The 14,005-nt window shown below is 59.8% G+C and overlaps 1 protein-coding gene across 12 annotated transcripts in view; it reads right to left on the bottom strand.

Moving 5' to 3' along the window:
- Window positions 1–2,156: 2,156 nt before the first annotated feature.
- MCF2L (MCF.2 cell line derived transforming sequence like) overlaps window positions 2,157–14,005 on the bottom strand; it is a 133,575-nt gene continuing 121,726 nt past the window's right edge. For 8 of the 12 annotated variants that reach the window (XM_030314364.1, XM_030314419.1, XM_030314449.1 and 5 more), the window contains 11 exons: window positions 13,563–13,688; window positions 12,323–12,544; window positions 12,011–12,103; window positions 10,972–11,050; window positions 10,769–10,835; window positions 9,937–10,055; window positions 8,124–8,198; window positions 5,603–5,721; window positions 4,251–4,363; window positions 4,061–4,164; window positions 2,157–3,950 (listed from right to left, as the gene is read on the bottom strand). In XM_030314364.1, coding sequence (XP_030170224.1) covers window positions 3,865–3,950; window positions 4,061–4,164; window positions 4,251–4,363; window positions 5,603–5,721; window positions 8,124–8,198; window positions 9,937–10,055; window positions 10,769–10,835; window positions 10,972–11,050; window positions 12,011–12,103; window positions 12,323–12,544; window positions 13,563–13,688 — 1,203 coding nt within the window. In that variant the 3' untranslated portion in view covers window positions 2,157–3,864. Of the gene's footprint in view, window positions 3,951–4,060; window positions 4,165–4,250; window positions 4,364–5,602; window positions 5,722–8,123; window positions 8,199–9,696; window positions 9,790–9,936; window positions 10,056–10,768; window positions 10,836–10,971; window positions 11,051–12,010; window positions 12,104–12,322; window positions 12,545–13,562; window positions 13,689–14,005 lie in introns of all 12 variants that reach the window. The other 4 variants (XM_030314400.1, XM_030314446.1, XM_030314462.1 and 1 more) reach the window with 3 other exon arrangements.

Here is a 14,005-nt window from a genome sequence, read left to right as displayed (position 1 = left end):
ACCTGGCACGTGCTCCTCAAATGCGGTTGAGAATCTGAAGCCCTGGGGACTTAGGGCCGCAGTTGGGAAACAGATCCAAGCTGGTGGTAGGTGTGCCTGCAGAGTAACTCTGGGGACAGGAGAGTGGATCTTCGGTGTGGGTGGAGACCCACACAGGGCCTATTGCCCTGGGGCACCTGCCCCAAAGTGAACCCCCTGCTCTGTGTCCCTCCGGGCCCTCTTGGGCCCAGGCCGCAAGCCGCGGTGACCAACCGTCTTGGTTGCCTGGCTTCTGTGCTGACCTGGACCATCCTGGGCCCTCGGACATCGTCAGTCACCCCAACAAGGCTCACGTGGGCGTCCAGCCTCCAGTGGGGTCTGGCCTCGACCCTCTGAAATATCCTTTCTGCAAATGGTGGAGACTGGGGACACCCGCTCTGCTCCTCTCCCGTGCGTGGGAGCCACACGGCCCAGCTGTTGCAGGCGGGGTCCCAGCTCCACTCCCCAAGTGGGAGAGTCAGTCTCTGCAGAGAACATGTTTTGTTGATCACCTCAGGTGTTACTAATGGTTACGATTGCTGGCTGCTTGGGAGTCTGTTGTTGGTGGGGGGGAACCCCCGCTTTCCGCCGCATCCTTCTGGGGATTCTCTGGATGGCCTGGCAGTCCTGGCTCCGTTTCCTCCCAGCTTGGGGAGAAGCATTTCAGCCTTGAGCTTCTGCCCCTAAATCTGGCGAATGTCTCGTCCAAGCAGGTGGAGGTGCTGTCGGTCCCGTGTCGGTCCACATGCAGCACCCGTGAGCCCTGCTCTCAAAGGCTGCAGGGGAGCCGCCCTTGAGCTCAGCACTTTCCTGACTCCTCGTGGCCCCATGACAGGGCTGCACGCGCGGGGCTTACTGTACCGGAAATCTATCCTGTGCCAGCTCTGGAGGCCACAGGCCCTTGGGCACGGTGTCTGTGCAGGGCCCTGCTGTCTCTGGAGGCTCCGGGGGAGGGCCTGCCTGCCCCTTCCCGCTGGGGAGTTCTGGGGGCCTCTGTGCCCCACCTGCAGTCGGCCTGGGTGTGTGTCCCGATCTAACTCTCCTTATAGAGACACTACCCGTGGGTCAGGGCCCCCACTCCAGTGTGACTCATCATAACCAATTCTACCGGCAAGGGTCCTGCTTCTGAGCAAGACTGCATCCTGGGGACACCGTCAGCAGGTGCCTATGCTTCCCCTTGAGCGGGGCCGCGGCTGGGCTGTTCTCAGAGCAGCACGAGGAGTGTCTGGCCGTGGACTCAGTGGGCGACTGGCCAGGAGGCGTGGGGAAGGGACGCTCCTCCTCCAACTGCCCAAAGCTGTGGGGAAATGGGATTCCCATGGGTGAGCTGCCAGGCAGCCTGGATTTGGGACATGTGCTGGACTGAAGCCTTCGAGTCCCAGGGTCCTCTGGGGAGGTGGGGGACAGCACAGGCCAGTGGGGTCATGGCTGAGGCACCGCTTCCCCACTGACGCTTCCAAGTGGCTTTTTCTTTATGAAAGACCACCAAGCACGGTACCGAGCAATCCTACCCCAGACCCCGGGCCAGGAGTGGCTGAGTGCAGAGGGCCAGCCTGCGTAGCCTCGTGTGAACAGCGGCCCCCTCCCCGACCCTCCGCTCATGGCCACGCCTTCTGCTTGGACTGGGGGACAGGCGCTCCAGTGGACAACCCCAACAGTGTACCTGCCTCTGGGGCACAGCCCTCAGGTCTGTGGGAGGGGCTCCCGGGAGGTCAGGGTTTGTTAGTCTCTGTTCTTGTCTTTTCTTCCAGCCCTTGTGTGATCTTGTTTGATGGTGTCTTTCAGGAATTATGTGATGCATCCGATTTGATCCCTTCCTGGCAGGTCAGCCTAGCACGATTCCAGCGTCGTGGGAGAGAGTGGCTCCCGGCTGCTCTTCCGGATTCCTGCTTCCGCCCGTCACGCTTCCCTCCCCACCACATCCCTTCCGCCACCGGACCCCAATGTCCCAGCACTGGGAGTCTGCATTTCTTTTGTTACCTTCACAGTGTTGACACAATACGCTTACTTTATTTCCATCATTTTCTGACAAAGGGAAGCATAGGGGACACAGTCTGGGTCCTGCTCGCCACCTGCCTCCCCTGTAACGGCGCTTGCAGTGCTGCGTGTAGCTGAGCGCGATGAGCAGAATTCTGGGCTTTTTACAGATGAAGGCAGACAGCAAGAGGGGCTGATATTTATTCAAACTCCATCCATACAATAAAGAACTCTGATTTTTTAAATTTCATTTACATCAGCGACAAAAAAAAAAAAAAGACCCCAAACCAAACAAAAAGCAATGACTGAAACACGAGGTTTTAAAGTGCCTTTATGAGGAAGAGATTACAATGGTGGGGGGGTGTTGGGCGAGGCGGCTGGGGCGGTCTCTGCACAGTCAGCGCACTGAGTAAATCGGGGGGCACTGAGGAAAGCTGCTGAGTCTTGCACGGCTGTTTTCTCTAACGCACCGCAGGGGCGGCCAGGGTGGGGGCTCGCGTGTGGCCGGGAGCAGGCTGCGGTGGGCGCGGGACTCAGGGAGGGCAGTAAAGTGACGGTTTCCAGCATCGCGGAGGCCGCGTGCGTCCCTAACGCGGGACACCAATGCACACACATCCACGTAAGCACACGTAGAAACAGATCCGGCCCCACCAGATACACAAAGTGTTTCCGGAGAACAGAGTTTGTTTGAGAAACACAAAAAGGTAAACCAGAAGAGTTTTCTTTCCAGTTCTGCCTCGATTTCAGTGATGAGCTCTGCAACCTTTACGTTTCTGAGTTCAGGGGGACTTGCCCGAGCCTGGGAGGCAGCAGCGGAGGCCGGCACAGGTGCCAGGGCTGGAGCTTTCACTGAGCCCTGTGTGGGCACCGGTTCAGGTGGTACCCCGCGGAAACTGCATCTTTATGTATTCTTTAAAAACGATAAAAAATTCTAATTCGTGAAGCTAGTTAAAAAAATCAAGTTCCCCATTTTTGTAGAAAAGAAACTAAATATTTTAAATTATAGTTTAAATTTTCTTTTGAAAATTAACCTACACAGATAAAGGACTCTCCTTGGTTTCTACTACTCCTGTTTGTAGAAACATTGCTGGATTTTATCGAGGGATGCGTTTTCAACCGCCGGTGACCAGGCCGGCCTTGGAGAGGGCTTTGGTCCCCAAGAGAGAGCCCTCAAATCTCCAGCAGTATAAACAACACGCTGCAGTGTAAACCCCAGTAACAGAAAATAGTTTTGTATCAAATACAGTATTAAATTGTCATTTCATGTAAACACAGTGATTCTTGGTAAAGATTAGCGGCCAAAGTACCACAAAAAATGGCCATGGAATTAATCCCTGCTTTCTTGTAAAAATCAAAAAGTCCTCCACCAAGCTGTTGGGTCAGTAGGTTGGCCACTTCTTTGGGAAGCGGTCCCTCCCACAACGTGCTGATCCCTGCAGGAAGCACCAGCCCAGATGCGGCAGGAACCGAAGCCGAGTGGCCGGGACGGGCTCCCCACCGCGGCCCGGTGGAGGCGGACGACGGCCCCGTGGCACCTGCCACATGTTTGCTCCGCTGCCCCACAGCCCTCCGTCCATCCTGGTTCTGCGGGGAAGCTCGGTGTGCCGCCATCCCGTGGAGCTGACTTCTGCGCCTGCGTCAGGGAGGTCCTGGCGTGAAGGCCGGAGGACAGAATCTTCCAGAACCTTTCCTCTGCGTGCCCCTGTGTCTGCACCGCCAAGTCTCGTGGGCAGCGGGCGGCTCCTCTTCCGGGTCTTGCCAGGGTCCTCCTTTCCCAGGGTCTTAGAGCACCGTCCCTCACCAAACTAAGCAAGCCCAAGCAAAGGAACACTTAGAGGTCCGCAGGCTGCCATCCTGCGCGGCCCGGCGCTACCCCTGCAGGTCTGAGAGGGGGGCCCCGCAGCTCTCGCTGCAGCTGGACGAGGCGCTCAGCAGGGCGGAGCCTGCACTGGACTCTGCGGGAAAACCAGGCGAGAACGGCTGCGGCTTCGCGTCTGCACGCCCGAGCTCGAGGCCGCGGACCCCGCGGGCTCGAGTCGCAGCCAGCACGGCACGGGGGTCTTACCTGAGCTGCTCAGGCACTGAGCCGAGCCCGACGTGCCGAGGAGCGTGGAGAGGCTGCTGGCCGGCACCCAGCTCTCCTTGCTGGAGGTCAGGTTCCTGACATACCTGGAAGGGGCGGGGCGGGTCAGGGGCTCCAGCCGCGGGCCTGCCCCAGGGTCTTGGGCCTGAGCCCACCACCGGCGACGTCTTACCAAAGGCCCTCGTCACCCTCCTGGATCACCTCCACCACGTCTCCGCTTCTCACGGCAAGCGCTTCAGGGCTTTCCTTCTCATCGCCCAGCACAACCGTGTACTTCCCTGGAACCTGGTGGCACAGGACACAGTGTATCAAAGGGCACAGTCCACCCTATCCACACCCCCCCCCCCCCCCACCCCAAGCGCAGAGTGAGGCCGTAGCAGGAGCAGGCAAGGTCCCAGATGGGCTTCCAGCATCCAACAGGAGACAGACAATGAGTATTTCGTCAGGGCCCTGCTGTTTGTCAGGCTTCTCATGTGACTGTCACCTTAAGTTGGGAAGAGCTCCTAATCGTAAGCGGATGCCAGAGGTCTCTCACCGTGACCATGTTAAAAATCCTAACTAACGTGCAAAGTGCCCTTGGCCCACTCTTGGTGGTCTGGCTGCCCCCTCTGCTGCAGCCGGCCTCAAACACTACGAACATAGCCCTCTGCCCCAGGGCCTTTGCACATGCTGCTCCTTCTTCCTGGAGCGCCCTCCTGTCCCCGGGCCTCCCATCTGAAACGGCAGTCATCCTCGCCTAGTATGCTCCGTATTCACTACCTTTTATTTTGCTTGCCTGTGAGAGTGGAGAGTCTTGTCTATTTTGTTCTCTGCTTTGTCTTTTGTACCTCCACAGTGCCTGGTACCCAGTCCGTGCTCCATGTTTGACACGTACACATGGACAAAGCTCTGAAGCTAGGACCAGGGCAGCATGGAGTGCCCCAAGCATCTGTTAGTGTCACCCGACTCTAATGATTTAATATGTGAATAGCTTCTCCTTGCCGCTGTGTTAAAGGACCTTGTTTCAAATGCAAATCTGGGGTGGCTCAGTGGGTTGAGTGTCTTACTTCAGCTCAGGCCATGGTCTAATGGTTTGTGGGTTCGAGCCCTGCGTGGGGCTTTGTGCTGAGAGCTCAGAGCCTGGAGCCTGCTTCGGATTCCATGTCTCTCTCTCTCTCTGACCCTCCCCCGCTTATTCTAGCTCTCCCTCTCTCAAAAATAAACATTAAAAAAAGTTAAAAAAAAAAAGAATGCAAATCCGTACTTAAAGCAGTTCAGTTCTCTAGAAAGAGCTGAAGGCATCGCTTTACAGTGGCTCCTCAGAACAGTCTACTTATTTGGAGGGCAAGTCAGGTGCACCGTTCCCTCTGAAACAGGCTGGTCTGATGATGGAGGCGGGCGGGCACACAACCCCAGGGGGCCCTGGCACCTAACATGTGCCCGCAGCAGCCACGAGTGCGGGGCACTGGTAAGGTCGTGCTCTGAAGCTCTCCCGCCCAGGGGCCAGCAGGGCCAGGCTGAACGCCCAGTGGGACCCAAGGTTACCAGCTTCCTGGGGCCCACTCTGCCCTCCTCCTCCGCATCCGAGGAATTGATCAGCTCCTCAGCACTCGACCAGCCGTCGTCCTCAGGGGCCTCTGAGGGGTGAGACGTTTTGCTCCAACCTGAGAGAGAGCGGGCCACAGTGAGGACCACCCTCACTGTGTGAAGGGGGTCTGTGCAGTTCCCACCACCCGCACGTGCCCCCTTCCCAGGAGCCAGCCAAGACCTTCCGGCGGGATGCAGCGCAGACTGGGGCACGCTGCTGACACGGGTGCTTCAGCCATGCACAGTCCAGGGGGCCGGGGCCCAGGCACCTGCTTCCATCACCAGCCGGGGGGACACAGTGAACCCCAGCCCCTCAGGGAGGTGGTCCCTTAGGCCCTGCCGCTTTGCCCCTGCATGTGGCCCCAGGGGAGCACAGAGATCCTGAGTAACCACTAGCCTGGGACGTTGCCATCACGCTGTGTTGGAGCAAATGCCACCAAAGGGAAGGAGTTTGCAGTTAGCGCTTGGAAGGTGAACACCCGGCCGACCGCCTGGGGGGCCGCCCCTCACACAAGGGCTGAGGCTCGCCGCGCGTGCCCTGTGCCGGCCCGTCCTGGCCCTTAGCCCACGAGGTAGGGGCGCTGTGACGCAGGCCAGCAGACGCCGCACATGGAAGCTAACAGGGCCGCTGAGCCCCCGTGGCCACGTGGTGAGGCTGGGATTCCAGGCCAGGCCGCCTGCCTGTGTGAGCTCCAGGCGCGGAGCTCGGCTGGGCCAGCAAACGCAGGGAGAGATCTTTCTGGGGACTTTATAAAATGCACACACATCCCTTCATCAGTGTTTCCACTGCCTTGTAGGCCCAAAGAGTAGCACCTGTATTTCCCATTTGGGGGAAATTTGGGGGAGAATGCAAGTAAGTTGTGGGGAGACAGGAGATGTCGGATTCCGGGTTCTGAACAAACACAGGGATGCTGGCACTAGGTGACAGTCTGGAGCATCAGGCCATGTGTCCCATGGCTGTGTAGCAAGAGGCAAGCGGGTCTGGGAGAGAAGGCTGCTTGCTGGCTGCGGGCGGGGCACACCAGTTCCAGATTACACGTGGGGTGGCAGGAGGCGTGCCCTCCCTGAGGACGACAGGCTGAGGCATGTGAGGGAGTCACAGCAGGTGCGTGCAAAGGGCTCGCTCGCCTCTGTGGGGACAAGCAGCCTCTCTGGAAGCCTTTCTACCAGGCTCCCCGGGTCAAGACTGTGTGACGGGGGGGTGGACAGGAAAGTACCGAGGCCCAAGAGGGAAGCGAAGTGTCACCAACCCACTTGATCTGCGCACGTGTGGGTGAGTGTGTAGGACATCAGGCCCAGGTAACGGTGAGTGGGGTCCCCTCCCTCCTCTGCAAAATAGTTCCTGACAGCGGCATTGAGTAAAACATTGGGAAGATGACTCTTTTTGGGGGGCAAGCTGCTAAGTATGTGCAAGAATGCCCAGGAGACCCGTGCGTGCTGTCACCTGCCTCCCCAGGAGACCCGTGTGCGCTGTCACCTGCTTCGGGTTGGGGGGGGGCGTGGGATGGGCAATAGGGAGCAGGGGGAGGGTGTGAAGGGGGGCTAGCAGTTGGGCCCCAGGCGCTGCACTCAGGTCACGTCCACTGTGACCTCACGAGGCTGCCTCATCTTCCTGTCACGGGAGGAGACACAACTTGGCTGAAAGGCGGTAGGAACCATGGGCGGGTGGCCGTGGGCGAGGCTGAAGCCCCCCAGCTTCCTGCCCAAGGGAACTCAGCCAGGGCAGTGCTCAGGTGTCTCCAGGTGTGAGGTAGGAAATGAGGCTGTCAGGGCAGAAATGACTCCTGTCCCAGGCCCCGGGGCACTGCGCATCCCTGTGAAGGCCGAGAGGGTGGGCCAAGGCCCCTGGCCTCCGAGCTCTTGCCCCGGGGATGCTGGAGAGCCGCAGCCTGTGCCCCTGGGAACCTTCACAGTTGCTGGAAAACTCAAGGTGGTTCACAAAGTGAAATCCTTCCTGAGAACCTCAGCCCCTCAGCCTGGGCCAGGGGATCTTCAGGTTTTGGGGGCTGCACTTTACCCTCGTGATATGAGGGGGCAAGAAGTGGCCTGAGTTCCAACACGGAGCTTGGCCCCCTCTGTCTGTACTACTGGTCATCTCCCTGCAAGATGGTCAGTTGACAAGATCCTGTCGGCTTCTCCCACCAAGAAGCAGGGGATGGGTGGGCGCCCTGGACGGGGGAGGCCTACGGCCGCACAGCCACCAAGAAACAGCCCAACCCGAATGCCGGCCAGGTGTCGGCAGCCCCTAAGGGGGTTGGTTCTGGGCAGACCCGGCAGGAGTCCAGCTGAGTAGGGTGATGTCATCACAGATCTGTCACCAGAGCGTCATGCTTTTGAAGAAAACAAGGAATTTGCGTCTGGCTGGTAGAGACCTATCGTGATCTGTGTCCTAGGGGGCGAGCCCCGGCCAGGCAGACAGCGTCCCCAACCGCATGGGGACGTGGACGGCAGGCTACGTCACAAGGCTGAGCCACTCTACCTCGTAAACCAAAAGGCGTTGGATCGCTCTTTACTTCATGTCGCTTAGCTTTTTTGCCAGGACTGGTAGGAGAAGCTGCGGAAGAAGGAAGAGGCAAAAACAGACAGGAGAGTGAGGGGCTGCAAGCAGGGCGTGGGGGGCGTGCGGAGCAGTGTTCACGCGGGACAGGACGCCACCGCCAGCAGGCCGGTTCCCACTGCTGCCAAGTGGCTTCCTGTGCACAAGACTAAGCTGGCCACGGGGTCCCGCGGGTGACAGGAGCGGCCCCGGGAACGGGGGGAGAGGAGACCCAGCTCGGGCCAACGGTGGCAATCGTACCCTCACTTCAGCAGGCTACAGGTGGTCACGGGTTCTCAACTCTGCATAAGTGTGTAGTGTATGCACTTCCCATGCTTGGCAAAGTACACGGCACCAGAGCGCATCTCTCCTTTTTTAAAAAAAGTTTGATTGCAGCGCCTGGGTGGCTCAGTTGGCCAAGCGTCCGACTTCGGCTCAGGTCATGATCTCACGGTTCGTGCGTTCGAGCCCTGCGTCGGGCTCTGTGCTGACAGCTCAGATCCTGGAGCCTGCTTTGGATTCTGTGTCTCCCTCTCTCCCTGCCCCTCCCCACTGGCACTTTGTCTCTGTCTCCCTTTCTCTCTCTTAATAAATAAACGTGAGGGGCGCCTGGGTGGCGCAGTCGGTTAAGCGTCCGACTTCAGCCAGGTCACGATCTCGCGGTCCGGGAGTTCGAGCCCCGCGTCAGGCTCTGGGCTGATGGCTCAGAGCCTGGAGGCTGTTTCTGATTCTGTGTCTCCCTCTCTCTGCCCCTCCCCCGTTCATGCTCTGTCTCTCTCTGTCCCAAAAATAAATAAACGTTGAAAAAAAAAATTAAAAAAAAAAATAAATAAATAAATAAACGTGAAAAAAATATTTTAAAAATAAAAAGTTTGAGGCCAACTTAAAAGTATTTTGTAAGTTGAAACAAACAAACAAAAAACCCTCCAATTTTCTGGATGAGTGAAAAGAATCCTCGACTCGTAAACACTGGCTTTTAGCATCGGGCGGGTGGTCCTGTAACGACCCGGCCGGAGCTCCAGGCTTTGTGGGCTCATCTGTGTCCTTCCCCCCACACGCTTCACCACCGAGGAGCCTTGCAAGGCAGACAAGCTTTCCGAGGTTCCCACCCAGCGGATTCCTTATGTGGCCTGTGTGATAGCGAGCACCCCAGGGCCCGCCACTGCCAGTCCCGGGCGGGACAGAGCAGGATGGGGTGGGGGTTCAGGAGGAGGTGCACCAAAAAAGCAAAAGACGAGTGCAGTTTGTGAGCAAGGTTTGCCAGAGAAGCCTGCCTCCTCCTTTGCAAATAAAAGGCCCCCAGTGAGAGGCCCCTGGCCGTGTGTGGGACAGACACGCCAGCACCAGGGAAGAGAGCGGGTCAGTGGGCAAAGCTTCTGAACGGCTGCACGTGGTGACGATGGCGGCAGCCGCCCCTGTCGGGCCGTCCACACAAATGATCACCACACGAACGAGAAGCGTGCCACCGGGGTGAGCGGCACGTCCAGGGCGTGGGTCTGAGGCAGGCGCCTTTTACCTTTCTGACCTGTGAGGGCAGCAAGGCCCGGCAGAGCAAAGCGCGTTTTGGAAAGTGCGGAGCTCTCTGAGGTAGAGCTCGGGGCTGTGTCATCTCCGAAGGAAGACAGAGGGACAGAGTGGGGGTGCTCGGGGACACACGCCAGCTCACACGGGCTCTCCTCTGAGAGGTGTGCGTGTCCTGGACGCGCCTGCTCACTCGGGGACAGCCGTGACGGGGCTGCGCCGCACAGACACCCACCTCTGCCCTTCTCGGGGGGCTTCGGTAACGGCGTGGAGCTCACGTATCCTTCCAGGCTTAGGGGGTCGGTTTTTCTTTCCTCCAGCTTTTTGATGTTTCTTGTGTTCCCTTTCGAGGGACTAATGAAAAAAGGAGGAGGACGTGGCCTGGTTAGTTTTCCAGCCTCCCTGAGGATCCGAGGCAGAGACCCCGGGGCCCCATCCTGCCCTCCACGCACTTCCGGGTTAACCGGGCAGAACTGAATGAGAACAAATCCACCTGCTTCCTGTTACGTAGGAGATGGTTGCTGATTTTTTTACTTGCAGGGATGGGGGGTGGCCTTTTTCTTTTCAAACTATTGTTCTATGCATTATTTACTTAGCCCCCATCCTGTCCCACGAGTGACCAGATGTGCTTATATAAGAAACAGAAAAATAAAGCTGTGAATGAATACGGTAACAAAGTAAGGCTAAGGGCAGAAAAGGTCCCGTGAAGCCAGCCTCAGGGCTGGCACCCGAAACGTGCGTGTCTATCAACTGTGAGCCGCGGGCGTGGCTCTGTGCCTCGGCACCCGACAGGCCCTGTCTGAAGCACGACCGTCATGGAAACCTGGCAGCTAACAGTCACCTGTGCCAGCAGCATCCAGGGGTGGGGCCGGAGACACCCTCCCTGAAGCTGGCCCGCAGGGATGGACCCCCAAGCACGTAATGCCAGAGGACAAGCCGTCCCCGGGGGCTTGGAGAAAATTCCCAGTGAGGAGGTTCAGGGAAGGGGCCGTGTGCACCTAGTGGTGCATGAAGAGGCAGGCTCTGGGACAGGCTCCCATGGTCCCGAGTGGAGGTGGCTCCCTCACCTGGTGCTGGGCGGCGTGGGCAGAGGAAGGCTCTGGGACTGTTCCAGTGCTCGGTGCTGGCTGGCTTCTGCGGGAAGGGACACACAGACCCTGCGCTGCACGACCGCACCTCCAACAACAGCCAACAATCTGGGAGTTGCTTTGGACATGTGTGGGAATGCGCCCGGAGCAGAGCGGAGCCGCTGGCGGCCCAGACCTCTTACCTCTGCAAGCCTGCAGCTGGCTGGTCAGCACCTTGCGGATCTCACTCACCCAGGCTGCTTTAATCTCCACCGTCGGTGCCTGTGCCCCAGGGGGAAAGCCAGGAGGTAAGGGCGCATGTTCCCTGAAGATGCCGCTTTGCTTTTACCCTGGTAGCTTCTGAGGATGACCGTGGGGACTGATAACAAGAGCTCTGCCCAGGAGGAAGGAGAAATGGTCCCTTTGCCTTGGGACCATCTCATGGGCATGACAGGAAGGGTCTGTGGGCCACACAGGCGGCGGGCTGTGACCGCCTGGCCACCAGCTTTGCGCCCTCGCTGGCGTGTGACTCAGTGGAAATCCTGGGGCACAGACCACCCTTTGAGAGCACCTTCCTCTGGGAAGTGGCCCAGGGTGTTGTTTCAGGTGACATGTCTGACAGGAGTCCGAGACCCTGAAGTAGACTCTAACTCTCAGGGCGAGAGAGGGGAGCAGGCCGCCGTCTGGCCTCGGTGCAGTGTGTGAGGCCTGTGGGAGGGACGGGCGGGCAGCTGGACTCTGGAGAAGCAGGCCGGCCACTGTTCTGGCAGCTTCTGGGGCTGGCGCCTGAGCCCGTGCCGAGCAGACCCACGTCATCGCCGTGGGCCTGGCGGTGCTGGTGTGCGTGGTGACGGCGCTCCGTGACCACCACGTCCCGCCAGCGTGTCTGGGTGTGAAGGGCGCCCCTTCACAGGGCGCTGGGCTCACCGGACTCAGGGGACACTCATGGCCTCCCACCTCCGGCCCTCACCAGTGAGGCAGCCCGGTCACGTGTATAAGCATGGCCCAGGTGTGCCGTCCAGGCACATGCAAGCCCGTGCTCCCGGCCACGCCCTCAGAGCACCCTAACCTTGGTTTCCTGTACTTCCTCCTGGGCCCAGTTCAGGGTAGCGACAGCCCAGGGCAATGCCCCTAAATGGCTTCCGGGTGATAAAGTCACACGGAAGAGTCTACACACACCAGCTCTTGCCACAGGCCTCTCTGACACGTGCCCAGCACCCGGCCCGGGGACACCAGCCCTACCTGTATGATGTACACCTCCTCCCGGGCGTTGTACCAGATCTCGAACTTTCTCACATCGCCCTTCACATTCTCGGTTATGCCCACTGCCGCCATCTGACAGCGCCAAGCAGGGAGATGGGCTCATGAGTGCGCGGGATGAGAGCCAGCCCCCCATCCCTGAAAGGTGTTGGTGGGTCCCCGAAGCAACGGAAGTGGTTTTGGGGTGGGGGCTGAGGACGCCCGGGGTCCCAGACTCCCACACCCAGAGATAAGAGTGGCCCGTGCCTGAAGTGGGCAGCGTGGCTGAGGCTGCGGGGACTAAGGCTCACTCACGTTCAGGGACTGCTTGTAGCTGTAGGAAGGGGCCTTCTCGTAGCCCTCCCCGTTTTCCTCCCTCTTCTTGCAGAAGAGCACGGCCTTCTCGTGCAGGAAGAGGTGCCGCTGCATGGGCTTGAACCTGGCCAGGTCCTTCACCTTCGTGTGGCCCTTCTTGTGGTCTGTCCACACGCTGAAGGAGCCTTGCATCAGCAGCCTCCCCAGGTCACTCAGGTTCCCCTAAGCCCAGGACAAAGTGGGGCCTTACGTGCACGTCGCCAAACAGAAGCAGGCCGCCTGGGCCGGGGGCGGGGGGGAGGGCTGTGTCCCATAGACCACTGCTATGTAATGTTTGGGGAAAAGTAGAACTGGGGAGACAGGAGCCGGGGGTGGTCATGGGCCAGGGAGGGTGAACAGGTGGAGCACAGGGGCTTTCCAGCAGGGAGACGGCCTCACACGCTGTCCAAACCCACAGGATGCACACGCTAGACTCTGGGTGGTGAGGACGTGCCAGTAGAGGACCATCCGCTAGGACAAAGGTCCCATCTGCTGGGTGTGGGGGGATGTGTGTGTGGGTGTGGGGGCATGCAGGTGCAGGGATGTGTGGGTGCGGGTGCAGGGGTGCGTGGGTGTAGGGGTGTGTGGGTGCGGGTGCAAGGGGGTGTGGGTGTGGGTGCATGAGGGTGCGGGTACAGGGGGGTGTGGGTGCGGGTGCAGGGGGGTGCTGGTGCAGGGGTGTGTGGGTGCAGGGGTGTGTGGGTGTGGGTGCAGAGGGGTGCAGGTGTGGGAGCAGGGGCGTGTGGGTGTGAGTGCAGGGACGTGTGGGTGCATGGGCATGTGGGTGCAGGGGGGTGCAGGTGTGGGTGCAGGGGGTTGCGGGTGCAGGGGAGTGTGGGTGCAGGTGCAGGGGGGTATGGGTATGGGTGCAGGGGCATGTGGGTGTAGGTGCAGGGGTGTGTGGGTGCATGGGCATGTGGGTGTGGGTGCAGGGGGATGTGGGTGCAGGTGCAGGGGCGTGTGGGTGCGGGTGCGGGGGTTGTGGGTGTGGGTGCACGAGGGTGTTGGTGCAGGGGGGTGTGGGTGCGGGTGCAGGGACGTGTGGGTGCGGGAGGTGTGAAGGCTCCCATGTCCCCGTGCGCCAGGGCACGCCCCAGCATATGCAGGTGATACATCCGCACACGGATGTCCCCAGGCACAGCTCTTCGAGGACGGTGGGTGGACCGTCACCAGGCTCCTTAGCGGACGGGGAGGCCCTTACGTCATAGCCGGTGATGGCGATCAGGTGCATGGAGTCGTTCACGGCCTTGAGGATGCCCAGGATGGAGCTCAGTGCCTCCTGCAGGTCCTCAGCCCCCTCGCAGCTCTTGCTGTATTTGAGCATCTCCTGGGGGACGAGGCCGCGTTCACACACCCGCAGGGCACTGGACGCTCTGCTCCATGCTGCGTGCCCATGCTTGGACCCTCAGGACATGCAGCACGGCTCCCTGCACAGCTGGCACCGTGGACAAGGCCGCTCGTGGTGGGTCTGCCCGGGGCGCGGGCCTCAGACCAGCTCAGGAAGCCACCCCCAGGCCCGCCGCCCCGTGCCTCACTCCCACAGTCCTGCCTGACGCTGCACACAGGGACGCCTCCCGAGCCAGGCGGCCAGGCCTGGATGGGGCGAGGCCCCTTGTGCAGCTCCCGCCTTCCCACTCCTAGACC

Source organism: Lynx canadensis, chromosome A1 (genome assembly GCF_007474595.2).
Source record: "Lynx canadensis isolate LIC74 chromosome A1, mLynCan4.pri.v2, whole genome shotgun sequence".
NCBI lineage: Eukaryota > Metazoa > Chordata > Mammalia > Carnivora > Felidae > Lynx > Lynx canadensis.
The sequence above is the reverse complement of the archived record's forward strand: the minus strand, read 5'-3'. Positions and strand labels throughout refer to the sequence as shown.